This window comes from Panthera onca, chromosome B1 (genome assembly GCF_046562875.1).
Source record: "Panthera onca isolate mPanOnc1 chromosome B1, mPanOnc1 haplotype 2, whole genome shotgun sequence".
Lineage (NCBI taxonomy): Eukaryota > Metazoa > Chordata > Mammalia > Carnivora > Felidae > Panthera > Panthera onca.
In genome coordinates this window covers 131137914-131151258 of record NC_138342.1, presented here as the reverse complement: position 1 = coordinate 131151258, position 13345 = coordinate 131137914, and the positions used below count along the sequence as shown (strand labels likewise).

At 40.6% G+C, this 13345-nt stretch overlaps 1 protein-coding gene across 2 annotated transcripts; it reads right to left on the bottom strand.

Moving 5' to 3' along the window:
* Positions 1-1112: 1112 nt before the first annotated feature.
* TLR2 (toll like receptor 2) lies at positions 1113-13345 on the bottom strand. Of its 2 annotated transcripts, none has more exons than XM_078445677.2 (2): positions 12909-13345; positions 1113-5157 (listed from the first exon to the last, which is right to left on the bottom strand). In XM_078445677.2, exon 2 carries the CDS (start codon positions 5134-5136, stop codon positions 2782-2784), a length of 2355 nt encoding a protein of 784 aa, XP_078301803.1. In that variant the 5' UTR covers positions 5137-5157; positions 12909-13345; the 3' UTR covers positions 1113-2781. The 2 variants fall into 2 exon arrangements, with proteins under 2 accessions (XP_078301803.1, XP_078301804.1); XM_078445678.2 differs by lacking the exon at positions 12909-13345 and adding an exon at positions 6904-7116.

Here is a 13345-nt window from a genome sequence, read left to right as displayed (position 1 = left end):
TTGTACTTAATGGAGGACATAGAGAAGTAAAGCAAATAGTCCATAATTGCCTTTGGTTTCTGTAGCATCTCAAGTTTCCTTCTCCTGAACTTGTCCATTTTTTTCTTAGACTAGCTACTGTTTCCTCCTTTATACTTCCCAGGAGTTGTTATGAGAGAGAAGAAACACTGTGAGTTTCCCCAGGCCTAAAATCTGCTATGCACTTAAGGAATTTATTTCTCTGGGATTTTTTTCTACAAAAAAAAAAAAACCAAAAAACAAAAAACAAACAGGGTCCCTTGTATCACTGCTAGTACCCATAAGAGAAAAATATACATTTATAAACTATAATCTGTAAGATGAATCACTTCTTGGGGAAAAAAATAATAGCTAACATCCACTACCGGCATCCCTATTACCCCACGCAAACATCCATGGTTCCCGTTCTCAGAGGTTTGGTCCTCTTGCCCCCCTCACCCCTCCAGAGGGAGTGGGAACCAAGGGGCATGCACTCATTGGTTTACTTACCCTGCTGTACATTCAGACCTACATCATACCCTTTGATGTAGATATTACTGTTCCTATTCTAAGGGCAGGAGAATATTTGGGGACAGGTTAAGTGACTTGCCCAAAGATACGCATCTACTGACCCAGGTTTTTCTGACTCCAGAGCTCAATGAAGCACACGAACCCAGTTCTGGCTGAGAACTAAGCAGGTCAGGTCATTTCTACTCGGTCATTTCTATTCGGGTCATGATCTCACAGTTTGTGAGCCAGAGCCCCACATGGGGCTCTGTGTGGACAGTGCAGAGCCTGCTTGGGATTCTCTTTCTCGCCCTCTCTCTCTGCCCCTCCCGTGCTCACCTTCTCTCAAAATAAATAAACATTAAAAAAAAAAAAAAAAAAAAGAACTGAGCAGGTCAGAGGAGGTTAGCTTCCTTTCACATGTGGTTCCCAACTTAAGAAATTTGTGTCTAATCAGCGAATAGTTCTTAGCTTATTTCATTGCATTAAATGCAATGTAGTATTAACTCTAGCTTATAAAAATTAACATATGGAAGTAGTATCTATCTTTTAAATTATTGTGTATCAAATATTTTTTGAGTCACGTTGAGGAATTGCTAGGTATATACTTGTTTATTTTTTTTAATTTTTTTTTTTTTTTACGTTTATTTTTGAGACAGAGAGAGACAGAGCATGAACAGGGGAGGGGCAGACAGAGAGGGAGACACAGAACTGGAAGCAGGCTCCAGACTCTGAGCCATCATCCCAGAGCCCAACGCGGGGCTTGAACTCACGGTCTGTGAGATCGTGACCTGAGCTGAAGTCGAACGCTTAACCGACTGAGCCACCCAGGCGCCCGGTATATACTTGTTTAAAGATCTACTTACTTCACATGTGCTTTTGTAAATGTTCAGAGGAAAAGAGAGCCTTTTTTAGAATCAGAAACAAGACTTTTTCAGGAGAAAAAAGCAAGATGCTGCAGGAGAAATGGATGAGAAGACAGGGACCGAGAGCCAGAGTAACTAGACACTAATCAGAACTTCACCCAGAGGTAAAGGCTGAAGGAAGATTAGAGTCAGGGATGTGGGAGGCTTCTTTCGTGGTCTTCTAAACTAAGTATTTCATTCACACTTGACCCTTGAACAACACAGATTAAAACTGCATGGGTCTACTTATGCTCAGATGTATGGTTTTCTTAATAACATGTTCTTTTCTCTGGCTGACTTTAGTGTAAGAATACCACATACAATAATATATATAACATACAATATGTGTGTTAATTGGCTGCTTATGTTATCAGTAAGGCTTCCAATCAACAGTAGACAACTAGTAGTTAAGGTTTGGGAAGTCAAAAGTTACACACACAGATGTTTGAGTGTGCAGAGGGAGGGGGTACATCACTGCCCCTAAGCCCTGCCTTGTTCTACGTCAACTGTACTTCATTAGTTTCATTTTCATGGGAAGCCACAATTTACTGTATACTGTGTTATATATCCTTTCTCAAGTAACTATGACTGGAGAAACCTATCAAACACCCAGAAAGACAGACCCAGTTCATGTGAAAATACACCATCTAGGTACTTTGCATACTGTAAAGTTTAATGCAGACTCAAGGCACTTCTTTCTAGGAACAGCAACAAGTTTGGCTGAGTGCACCAACCTTTTGCCTTCTTGTTCTTGAGAGCAGTCACACAGTGAGGAAACAGCTAAGTGGGGTAGAGAATGCCATCTGCAGACATGGATGAGTATCCTTGCAGAAAACTGACCAACACATTCATGGGAAATCTGTTCCTTCGTGCTATTTCCTAATGAACTAAACCAATTGCCACAGATAATTCAGATGTCAATAATCGACTCAGATCATGATCATCTCATAGGATTAATAAAAAGCCAAGAACATTTAATTTTTAATCAGGTAGTTTTTATAAAACAGCACTCTAGAGGCACCTGGGCAGCTCAGTCAGTTAAGCATCCGAGTCTTGATTTCAGCTCAGGTCATGATCTTCACAGTTCGTGAGTTTGAGCCCCACATTGGGCTCTGTGCTGACAGCACAGAGCCTGCTTGGGATCCTCTCTCCCTCTCTCCCAGCCCTCCCCACTCCCCCAAAAACAATAATAAAACATTTAAAAAAAAACAGCACTCTAGACAAAATATGAACAGTTTTAGTGGTTTTAGTAAGCAAGCCTTCAAATGACAGTGCATTTATGTGGTCCACCTATAACTGTCAGAATGGACTCAGCTACAACTAGTGATATAAAGACCACCACCAAACCAAGACTGGCCTTTAATGAAAGAACCTAGGACTTTATTGCAGTTCTCAAGTTTAACCAAAACCCTTCCTGCTGAGCTTCGTCTGTGGGCCACTCCAGGTAGGTCTTGGTGTTCATTATCTTCCGCAGCTTACAGAAACGCTGGGGGATGGCCTTTTTCTCAATGGGCTCCAGAAGAATGAGAATGACAGCATCATTGTTCTCATCAAACAGACGGAAGTGGGAGAAGTCCAGCTCGTACTTGCACCACTCACTCTTCACAAAGTTTTCAGAAAGCACAAAGATGGTCTTGTGGCTCTTCTCGATGGAGTCGATGATGTTGTCGATAATCCATTTGCCGGGAATGAAGTCCCGCTTGTGAAGACACAACTTGAAGGGAGGGTCGAAGTGCTCCAGCTCCTGGACCATAAGGTTCTCCACCCAGTGGGAATCCCGCTCGCTGTAAGACACAAAGGCGTCATAGCAGAGGTCCCGCTGGGGAGCTTTCCTGGGCTTCCTTTTGGCCTGGAGCCAAGCCCACATCATTTTCAGGTACCACAGCCCGTGGAAACGGTGGCACAGAACCCCCGTGAGCAGGATCAACAAGAAAAGGACACAGCACACGGCAGACACCAGAGCTGCCCTGTGGCATTCAGAAGCTGGGAGATGGGTGTCCTGAACCCGCTGGCCCCGCACATAGAATGGAGAGTCACACAGGTAATTGTGTGGCCAGTCGGTCAGGGTCTGGGCCAGTGCTTGCTGCTCCCGCGTGAAAGACAGGAATTCACAGGAGCAAATGAAATTGTTGCCGCCAGCTTCCAAAGTCGTCAGTCTTTGAAAAGAATCAAGTTGCTCCTTAGAGAAAGTGTTTATTGCATTTCTGCTGATTCTCATGACCTGTAACATGGGTAAGAAGGAGGCATCTGGTAGAGTCTTCAACTTATTTCTGGAAATATAAAGTTCTTTGAGTTGTGGCAAAGTCAGAGAAAATGAATCGAGATTGTTATTGCTAATATCTAAAATTTCCAGTGTCCAGGGGATGCATCGGGTTAAGCTGTATATTCTGGTGTTGGATAAGTTCAGATATTTCAACTTTTCTGGCCACTGACAAGTTTCAGGCATAGAAAGATAACTGTTCTTACTAATATCCAGGTTAATCAAGTTTTTCAGAGTAAGCAAAGTTTCTCCGGTTTTTTCTAATGATTTCAAACGATTTTGCCTTAAAATTAAGGTTTGTAGGAGAGGCCAGGCATGCTCACAGGCTGCATTTCTCAAGTATTCTTCAACCATTAAATTGTCACTGAGATCCAAATATTCTAATGATTTTAAATGTTGTGAAAGTAAACAAGGAACCAGAAACACCTTACTGCTTTCTACTGTGATTCTTTTAACTCTTTCTGTAAGTGAATACACACTACTCAGATCATAAAACGAGTAGAAGTATGGAATGACCAACCTCCGTACTGTTAATGTCTCTATCCCACCTACACTTCCAATTTTGCCCATGTCAGATACGTCAAAGTCGCCAAGCCCATGGAGAGTACAGTCCTCAAACTCTACTTCTAACACTCCAGAAACATAATTCAACAGTTTTACAAGTTCGCTAAAACTTCCATCAGTGATTTTCACGTTTCTAAACGTCCACTTTTTAATCGACGTATTTGTTTCATTGATGGATGCTTTTGAAAAATGTAAAGTGTTCAAATGAGTATCTCTCAGTTCCAAATGTTCCACAGAACTTAAAAGATCTACAAAAATCTCCAGCAGCAAATCAGGCTGTTTCATACGAAGGGCCAGATGGCTGATGTTCTGAATGGACTTCAAACTCTCTGGCTCATACTTCTGGAGATTTGAAGCATCAATCTCAAGTTCCTCAAGAAAAGTCAGCCCAGCAAAATCCTTTTCCTGAATCGCAGTGAAACTGTAAGTATTTCCTACTTTCAGAATTCGCAAAGTTGTGAGCTGAGAAAAAAGAGGTGTTTGCCCAAGTGATTTGTAAGGATTTCCCAGCAAGTTTAAGAACTTCAAGGAAGAAAGGGGCCTGAACCACGAGGATGATAAATTAGATATGTGATTATAGGATAAGTCCAAATGTTCGAGACTCCTCAGGGAAAAAAAAGAATCTTCCTCTATCGTGTTAATTTCATTAGACTCCAGCCTCAGAGCCCTGAGGTTCACACAGCCCTGCAGGTCACTGTTGCCAATGTAGGTGATCTCGTTGTTGGAGAGGTCAAGGCTTCTAACAGTTGCCGTGAGTCCTGAGGGGATGGAGTTTAAAGATCTGGAGTGGCCCTCGCAGACGCCCGTGGAGTCACAGGACAGAGAAGTCTGATGAGGGGCCACTTCCTTGGAGAGGCTGGTTACAGCCCCCAAGACCCATACTGTCCACAAAACACGTGACATTGTCCAGTCCAGTAATTCAACCTACAAATAAAAGAGGTTCAAATGAGTGACTGTGTTTGACAGTATATCACGATTCCAGTTCTTGAGAAATGTTTTGTAAGGTATAACGCGCGCACACACACACAGAGCTACCTGGAAATAACAGAGCGGCAAGTGGAAAGTATGAATGGGGATATGTTGCTGCCACACCCAGCAACACCAACACGGACATTCGGCCACTGTGCCATGACCTCAAGATCCAATGCCATCTGGGAGTACAGAGCAAGACTCACTATGCATGAGCTGAAAGAATGAGTCAATGAATGAATGGAGGAATGAACAAGCAAGCAGGTTTAACACGAGCGAGGCTTAATTAACCCTATGGATTTACAATCACCTACTCACGCACTTCAAGCCTTCTTGTATTTAAGCATGCCTCTTCCCTGCCTCAATGCCCGCTGGGAGTTAGAGATCTCACAGAGCCCGCCTGCAGCTCTCACTGGAACAGCGTTCACTGACTGCAGCTCCAGCGGTAGCATGGTCTTTCACCAAAAAAAAAAAAAGGTCCTGTGCTCCCATGCTTCACCTACTCCTAGCAGACAGGAGGGATGCTGGGGACCCCAGGCAGAGCGAGGCAGTTTGCTGGGCTGAGGGACAATCAGACCATCGGAACCTTCTCTTCCTTGCAGAAAAGTAAGTGCAGAAAGTAGTGCTCCAGTCTGGATGTGGGGGGAGTAAAGCTGTCTGCACACTCTCTCCCACTGCTAGTTTACAACCGTGAATCCAGCACTCTCTTTCTGCCCACCTCCTGGGTCCTATATCCCTCTTTGGCTCTATTCGGCTCTCTCGTTCCTGCTGTCTGTACTCCTTTGCTCACTACATTAGCTCTACAAAACAATTTTAAAAATTTAACCCCAAGAAGAAAATTTTTGTGGGTAAAACTAATTTCCCACATGCACAGAATCTGAGAGATTACGAAGGCCCTAGGCCTATATAATTTATAGGTACAGAGAATTAAAATATAAATAACGTTAATACACACTTGGCTGGGAAATTTAATGGCTGTTGCTGCCAGATTTTTTACGGCCACGCCAGTGCAACTGCTCGGCATCCCCTCCTGTCTCTTTTAGATAAATGGGGCCATACCATGCATACTTATTCTGGATTTTCACTTCTCACCTTACAATATGGCTTGACACCTTTTTCCATCCATATATACAGACGTTTCTGATTTTTTCCCAATGGATCACAGCATTTCATAATATGGATAACCCATAATTTGCATTCCCATCAGCACCGTATAACAGTTCCAACTGCCCTCTCTTGCCATCACTTTGCACTGCCACTCTTTTTAATTTCAGCTATTCTGGTAAGCGGTGTAATCTCATCCGAGTCTAAATTTCATTTCCTGGACTAATAATGAACCTGAACACCTTTGCATATGATCATTTGGAATCCTCATTTGTAATGTGCCTGTTTCAGTTTTTGGCCTACTGTTTTCTATTGGGTTGTCACTATTATAATACTTATTATAAATATTAAATTATATATAAATAAAGATATATACTCTGGAAATGGAAGGAAGATACATATGTTACAAATACAAGCATTCCTCAGAGATACTGCAGGTGAAGTTCTGCCATAATAAAGTGACTATCACAATGCAGCCATTGAAGTGAATTCTCTAGTTTCCCAGTGCATATAAAAGCTATGTTCACACTACACAGTACTCTGTTAAGTATTCAAGGTCTAAAAAAAAAAAAAAAAAAAGAAAAAAAAAGTACATACCTCATTTAAAAATGCTTATTGCTAGGGGCACCAGGGTGGCTCAGTCAATTAAGTGTCCGACTTTGGCTCAGGTCATGATCTCACAGTTCGTGGGTTTGGGCCCCGCGTCGGGCTCTATGCTGACAGTTCAGAGCCTGGAGCCTGCTTCGGATTCTGTGTCTCTCTCTCTCTCTCTCTGCCCTCCCCCACTTGCACTGTGTTTGTGTTTCTCTCTCAAAAATAAATAAACATAAAAAAATAGTAACAAATTTTTAAATGCTCATTGCTGAAGAATGCTAACCATCATCTGAGATTTCAGTGAGTCATAATCACTGAACATAGATCAACATAATGAATATAACAACAATATTGAATATAATATTGCCAGAATTACCAAAATGTGCCACAGAGACACAAAGTGAGCAAATGCTGTTGGAAAAATGGCAGCGACAGACTTGCTCAATGCAGGGTTGCAACACACACTTGTAAAAAACACAGTATCTGCAAAGTGCAACAAAGCCAAGTGCAATAAAACAAAGTATGCCTGTATCTTCTTCCACTCTGCCGCTTTCCTTCTTGCTTGGTGGAATCTTCTGATAAACAGATGTTCTTAAATTTTCTGTTCTGTTTCTTTGTAGTAATTTTTGTGTCCTGTTTAAAAAATATTTTTTTACATTATCATGAAGATATTCTCTTTATTATTTTCTAAATCTTTATTGCTTTGCCTTTCATAGGCCTATAAACCACATGGGATTAATATTTGAGGTAGCAGACAGAATCCATTTCATTTCCAAAATGGATATTCAATTGACCCAGCACCATTTTTAAAAAGATCACTTTGGGGAGACACTCAACAATATTACTTTTGTCAACAATCGCATGTCCTCATAGGGGTGAGTGTGTTTCAGTGTTCTCTATTCTGATCCAATGTCTGTCTTATCCTTGTACTGGTACCACTACATTAAGTGTATAACATAATTTAATATGTTATTGGAGGGAGGTGGGGTGGGGCGCAAGCCCTTCCTGCTTATTGTTTTTCTTCAAATGAGGCTTGGTTAATCTTGGCATTTGCATATTCTTATAAATTACAGAATCATCTTATCCGTTTCAAAAACAAAACTTGTTTATTTTAAATGGCAATACTATGAATCTGTAGGTCAATTTGGGAATTACTGACATTGTTACAATAATGAATCTTTCAATCCATGAGCAGGATACATCTTTCCATTTATTTAGGTTTTTCTTTAATTTATCATAATATCTTACAGTTTTCTGCACAGAGGTCTTGAGCATATTTTGTGATATTTATTCCCAGGCATTTGAGATCTTCTAAGCTTTAAAAACAATAATACATACTTATGTGTGGTATATATTTATTTCAGTTAAATTTTATGTATTTACCATGCACTAATCAACCCTGCTAAATTGATTTAGTAATTCCAGTTTGTAGATTTTTATCTTCTATGTACACAATCACATCACTCAGATATAATAATGTTTTTTCTTTTTTCCAATCATTATACCTTTACCTTGTTTTCTTGATTACTGAATGTTGAATCTTATCAAATTCTTTTTTCTCTTCCTGTATCTACTGAGATAATAACATGAACTACCTCCTTTACTATGCTAATACTGGTGATTACATTAATTGATTTAGTGTTAAGACAATGTTGCAGTTTTAGAAGAAATCCAAGTTAGTCTGGATATATTACCCTTTTTATATTTTACTGGATATATTTATTTACTAATATTTCCTTAGAATTTTTGCAACTATATTCAGAAGTAAAATCACCCTACACATTTCCTTTCCTCTCCTTTCACCAATGCCACCTTCTAAGACTGCAGTTTTTGTTATTATTTGTACATTTTTCTTGTTTTTGTGAAATATATTAAATATGCTGAACAGCTACAGAGCTATCCAGATTTTCTTTTTATTCATCTTTCAGCTTTGATAAGTTGTGTTTTTCAAGGAATTTATTGTTTTCGTTTAATTATGCAAATATATTGACACAGCCAGTTATATCATCCTCTTACTATTTTAATGTTTGTAAGACCTATAGTGAGGTTCCCTATTTCATTCCTTAGATGAGTAATTGGTGCCAGCTTTTTTTATTGTCCTGTCTGTGGTTTATCATTCTTTACAAACGTTTTCAAAAACCAGATTCTCAGTTTATAGATCCTCTATTTCTTTTCTCTTTCACTAATTTCTATTCTTCTAATACTATTTCCTTCCTTCTGCTTTCTCTAGATTTTATTTTATTCTTCTTATTCTAATTTCTTTTTTTTTTTTATTTTTTTTAAATGTTTATTCATTTTTGAGAGACAGAGAGAGACAGAGTGCGAGCCAGGGAGGGGCAGAGAGAGAGAGGGAGACACCAGAATCCGAAGCAGGCTCCAAGCTCTGAGCTGTCAGCACAGAGCCTGACGCAGGGCTGGAACCCACGAACTGTGAGTTCATGACCTGAGCCTAAGTTGGACCAGCGCCCCTCTAATTTCTTAAGGTAGATGCTTGCTCATTAATTTTCAGTCATTCTTCATTCTAATATATTCATTTAAGACCATAAATTTTCATCTAAGCACTACGTTAGCTATATTTTCCATGGCTTTTCCTCTGCTGTTCTTTCCATATTTTGCCTCTTCAAGTTTCAGTCTCGAAATTTTCTTCTAATCTATTTTCTAGCTTATTCTTTCTTCAGCTGTGTTTAATCTATCGTTAAATCCATCCACTGCTTTTAAATGTTTGGTTATTGCTATTTTCATTTATTTAATTTCTGCTAGATTCTTTTCCCCATCTGCTATGTCATTTTTTTGTAGTTTCCAGCTCTCTGCCAAAATTTTGAATCTTGTCTTTCATCACCTTGAACACAGTAAGCATGTGATAGGCTGCATAGCACTTCTAACAGGCTTGAAGGGCAGGGAGTTAAAGGTGGAGGTCTAGGCCAATCATAGATGGAAAGGTAAGGCTGAACTAGAGGAAACCAAGTCCTCACGTAGATTGTAGCACAGCTCTGATTTATCTGGATGGCTCAGACATTCTTAGTCTCTGAAAATGGATTAAGATGATTTCTGGAATAGCTAGTGCTCACAGGTACCTGCACGCAAAGGAGAATTTTCTCCAGAAGACAGTAATGTTATCCTAGGCCTCAAGTTTCTTTCTACAAACAGTGTTTCAAGTTGAATGTCCAGTAAACAATAAAAAGCAAGCAGGTACTAAAGGAAGCAAGATAATGAGTATGAGAGGAGCAGAAACAGCAGCAATGGAAGCTAGCCTATAAAGACTAAACTATAAAGATCTAGTATCGTACCCACCTCTAAAACTGATGGTGGTTAAGATGAGATGAGATTACTGTTTGGTACTGTATTTATTCCATTGTCTTTCTGCTTAATTAGTTATTGAAAAAAATCATCTTAGTATAACTGTACTGGGCAACGAAAATTTACTTGATTTTTTTTCATTTTGTAATAAATAGCACAAATCTTAAGAAATCTATACTAGTTTTCGGCTAAGATTTAAAGGTCAAATACATCTATTCTAAATTTGTCCTAGCCTTTTGTCTCTAAAATGTAAAATTCATACGAGCCGAGATCTTGGGCTATTTCATACAAGTATTATATGGTACCTATTGCATGGTGGGTTCTCAACAAATAGTAATTACTGATGATGCTAAAACTGCCATTAACAACTTGACACTGAAGATCACAGTCACTTCTATTCCTTTCATTTCCTCTATACATTACAGCATGGGGCAGAGAGCTCCTCAGAGTAAGACATGGAGAAAGGGAAAAGCAATGGCTAAAGTTAGACCAAGTAGAGTCATATCTAATGAGAGTTGTGGGTCTGCATAAAGCATAAAATCATCTGCTTACAGAATTCAGAAAACTGGGGCACCTGGGTGGCTCAGTCGGTCAAGCATCTGTCTCTTAGTTTCAGCTCAGGTCACAATCTCAGGGTTCGTGAGTTCAAGCCCCACATCAGGTTCTGTGCTGGCAGTGCGAATCCCTGCTTGGGATTCTTCTCCCTCTCTCTTTCTGCCTCTCCCCCACTCTCTAAATAATTAAGTAAATAAATAAATAAACTTTAAAAAAAACAAAGAATTCAGAAAATTGACAGAGTGGTGAGGAATCACTGGTCCAAGACTCAGGAAAAGATGGCAGTCTGACAAGTAAGCCTGGCATTACAGGCAACTTCTGCTGTGCACATCTGCAGAAGCAGAATTGAGAGGAAGTTGAAGCCCTGTTGTCCCCAGAGAAACCCAACCAGATACCCACTTCAGGGTGAGGGCTATAATGGCTGAGTAAAGCAGGAGTGGAGAAGGGCCCCAGGGCCCCAGGCACAGTTGAGAATTGAAAGCACACTCTCCATGAAGCCACGGGCAGGGAAAAGGCTATACCTTATGTGAATAAGGATCTCAGAAATCTCTGCCCTCTGGCCCTGGATGAAGCCAGCCTTCTAGAAACCTCCTCTAAAAAATCAGAACTCCAGGCCTGCCACATACACTGGTGTGGATCAAAATATTAAAAGACAGAATAAAAATTTGGGGGAATTGAATAAAAAAAATGAGTTCCCAAATTATAAATGCATATCGATTCCCCAATAAAAAAAATAAAGAATAAAAAAAGAATAAAAATTTAAAATAATAAAGAATAATTAAAAATAATAAATAACAATAAAATAATAAATCAGTAAGTTGTGTATTGAATTAATAAATAATGATATTAAGTAATAATAAAGCCTAAACATTTTCTTAAAGAGTATAAATTCCTCACCCAGCCTGAAAACAATGGAATAATATCCTCAAAGAGCAGAGAAGACATACCTGCCAATCTACCTGTCGGTACCCATTTAAATTATCATTTAAGAGTAAAGGTGAGATACACATTTTCAGACATTCAAAACCTAAAAACCAAAAAAGAATCTTTATCTATACTCCATCATTGAAAGAAGGACCCAAAAACATGTTCTTCAGCAATATGGAAAATAAACCCGGTAAGAGTAGGCAGCAAGAAACTATGGTTGCATTTTTTTAAATTTAATAATTGATAAGAAAGAAGATACCATTCAAAAACTCAAGCATGGCTTTTGGTATGAGGAAAAAGGAATGTAAATTTTAAATGCTATTGTGGAGGAAAACAATTTTAACAAGCAAGCCTCTTATTTGTAAGAAGTAAATACAACTTACATTTATTACTAGATCTTTGTAAGGAGGTCACACCCACAATGCCCTATACCATAAAATCATGTTCATTTACTATTTAACCAACCAAGCCAAATTCTTAAGGGAAACAATACAAAAAATTAACTGATAGCTTAGAAACTTATAAAACATGCTGCAAACTTGTGACAATTTTCGTAAAATAAGAGCATCATAAAAAGTTTAAAGATGCAAATGTTCTCCGCTTAGAAGAGGAAGAAACTTAAAATACTGGTGAACAAGTCAAAATAGGATGATTGCCATTTCCTTTTTTTTTTTTTTTCCCCCTCTACTTTCAAGTCAGGCCATCCTATCTATCACTTGCTTTCTGGTAAAGTTCTTAGTAACACTGCAAACAGGACCTTCTTCTGCAAGATTAGTATCATCTCAGCCAGCTGAGCTGTTTGTTTATACTTGAACAATCAATCAATTTCTCTCCCTCCCTCTCTCTCTCTCTCTCTCCCCCTCCCTCCCTCCCTAAAAAACAAACAAAAACAGTAAAAACACTATCCTGTCTTGTGGCTAAGTTCTAAACACAAGTTCTCATTTCCAGAATTTGGAGAGCTTAGAAGAACTTCAGGGCATTCTTTAAAGAACTCGCCTAAGCTTAAATGCTCTAAATTATTTTCTCATCAGAGACGTAACTCAGATGGCGCATGAAGCCGGGCTCGGGGTTAGTGAGCGAGAGTCCCAGGCAAATCCTGAGTCCTGAACTTTTCCCACTTCTCAGCCACAGTGATGGAAATCCAACTTTGAAAGTTAGGTCCCTGCAGTAACTCAGGAGCGCAGACAAACCACCAGCGGGAAGCACGCGTGCCGTCTGAAAGCCCTTACCTGACCCTCGTCGTCAGGGCTCGGAGTGGAGGGTGGCGCGCAGGCTGGGGCTGCGGGAGCTTCGGCGACCTAGCGCCCCGTGTGCAACCGAGAGGGAAGCAGGGAAACCCGGCGCACCCCGGCGGAGGGCTACGGAGCGAGGACGCCAGCAGAGCGCGCTCTCGGGCGCGGCAAGAAAGGCCCGACGTACCCGGGAGATGGCGGAGCCGCCCCGGGCCGCGTCTCCTGGCGGCCTCCGGACGCGACGTGCCTGGGCCGAGGCTGGGAGCGAAAGGAAACGTGCGCGCGGCGGGCGCGCGTCCTCGCCGGGTGCGGGAACCTTCTGTCGCTTAGCACACCGCCGCGCAGCGGAGGAGAGGCCGTGTGGCCGCGCGCCTTCGCGGCCGCCTTTGTCCCCGGGCTGCTTCAGGTGACCTCGACTGAGGTTGCGGCCCACC

Excerpts from the sequence above, each read along its gene's own strand:
- TLR2 (XM_078445677.2), bottom strand. The coding sequence starts at position 5,136 with ATGTCACGTGTTTTGTGGACAGTATGGGTCTTGGGGGCTGTAACCAGC.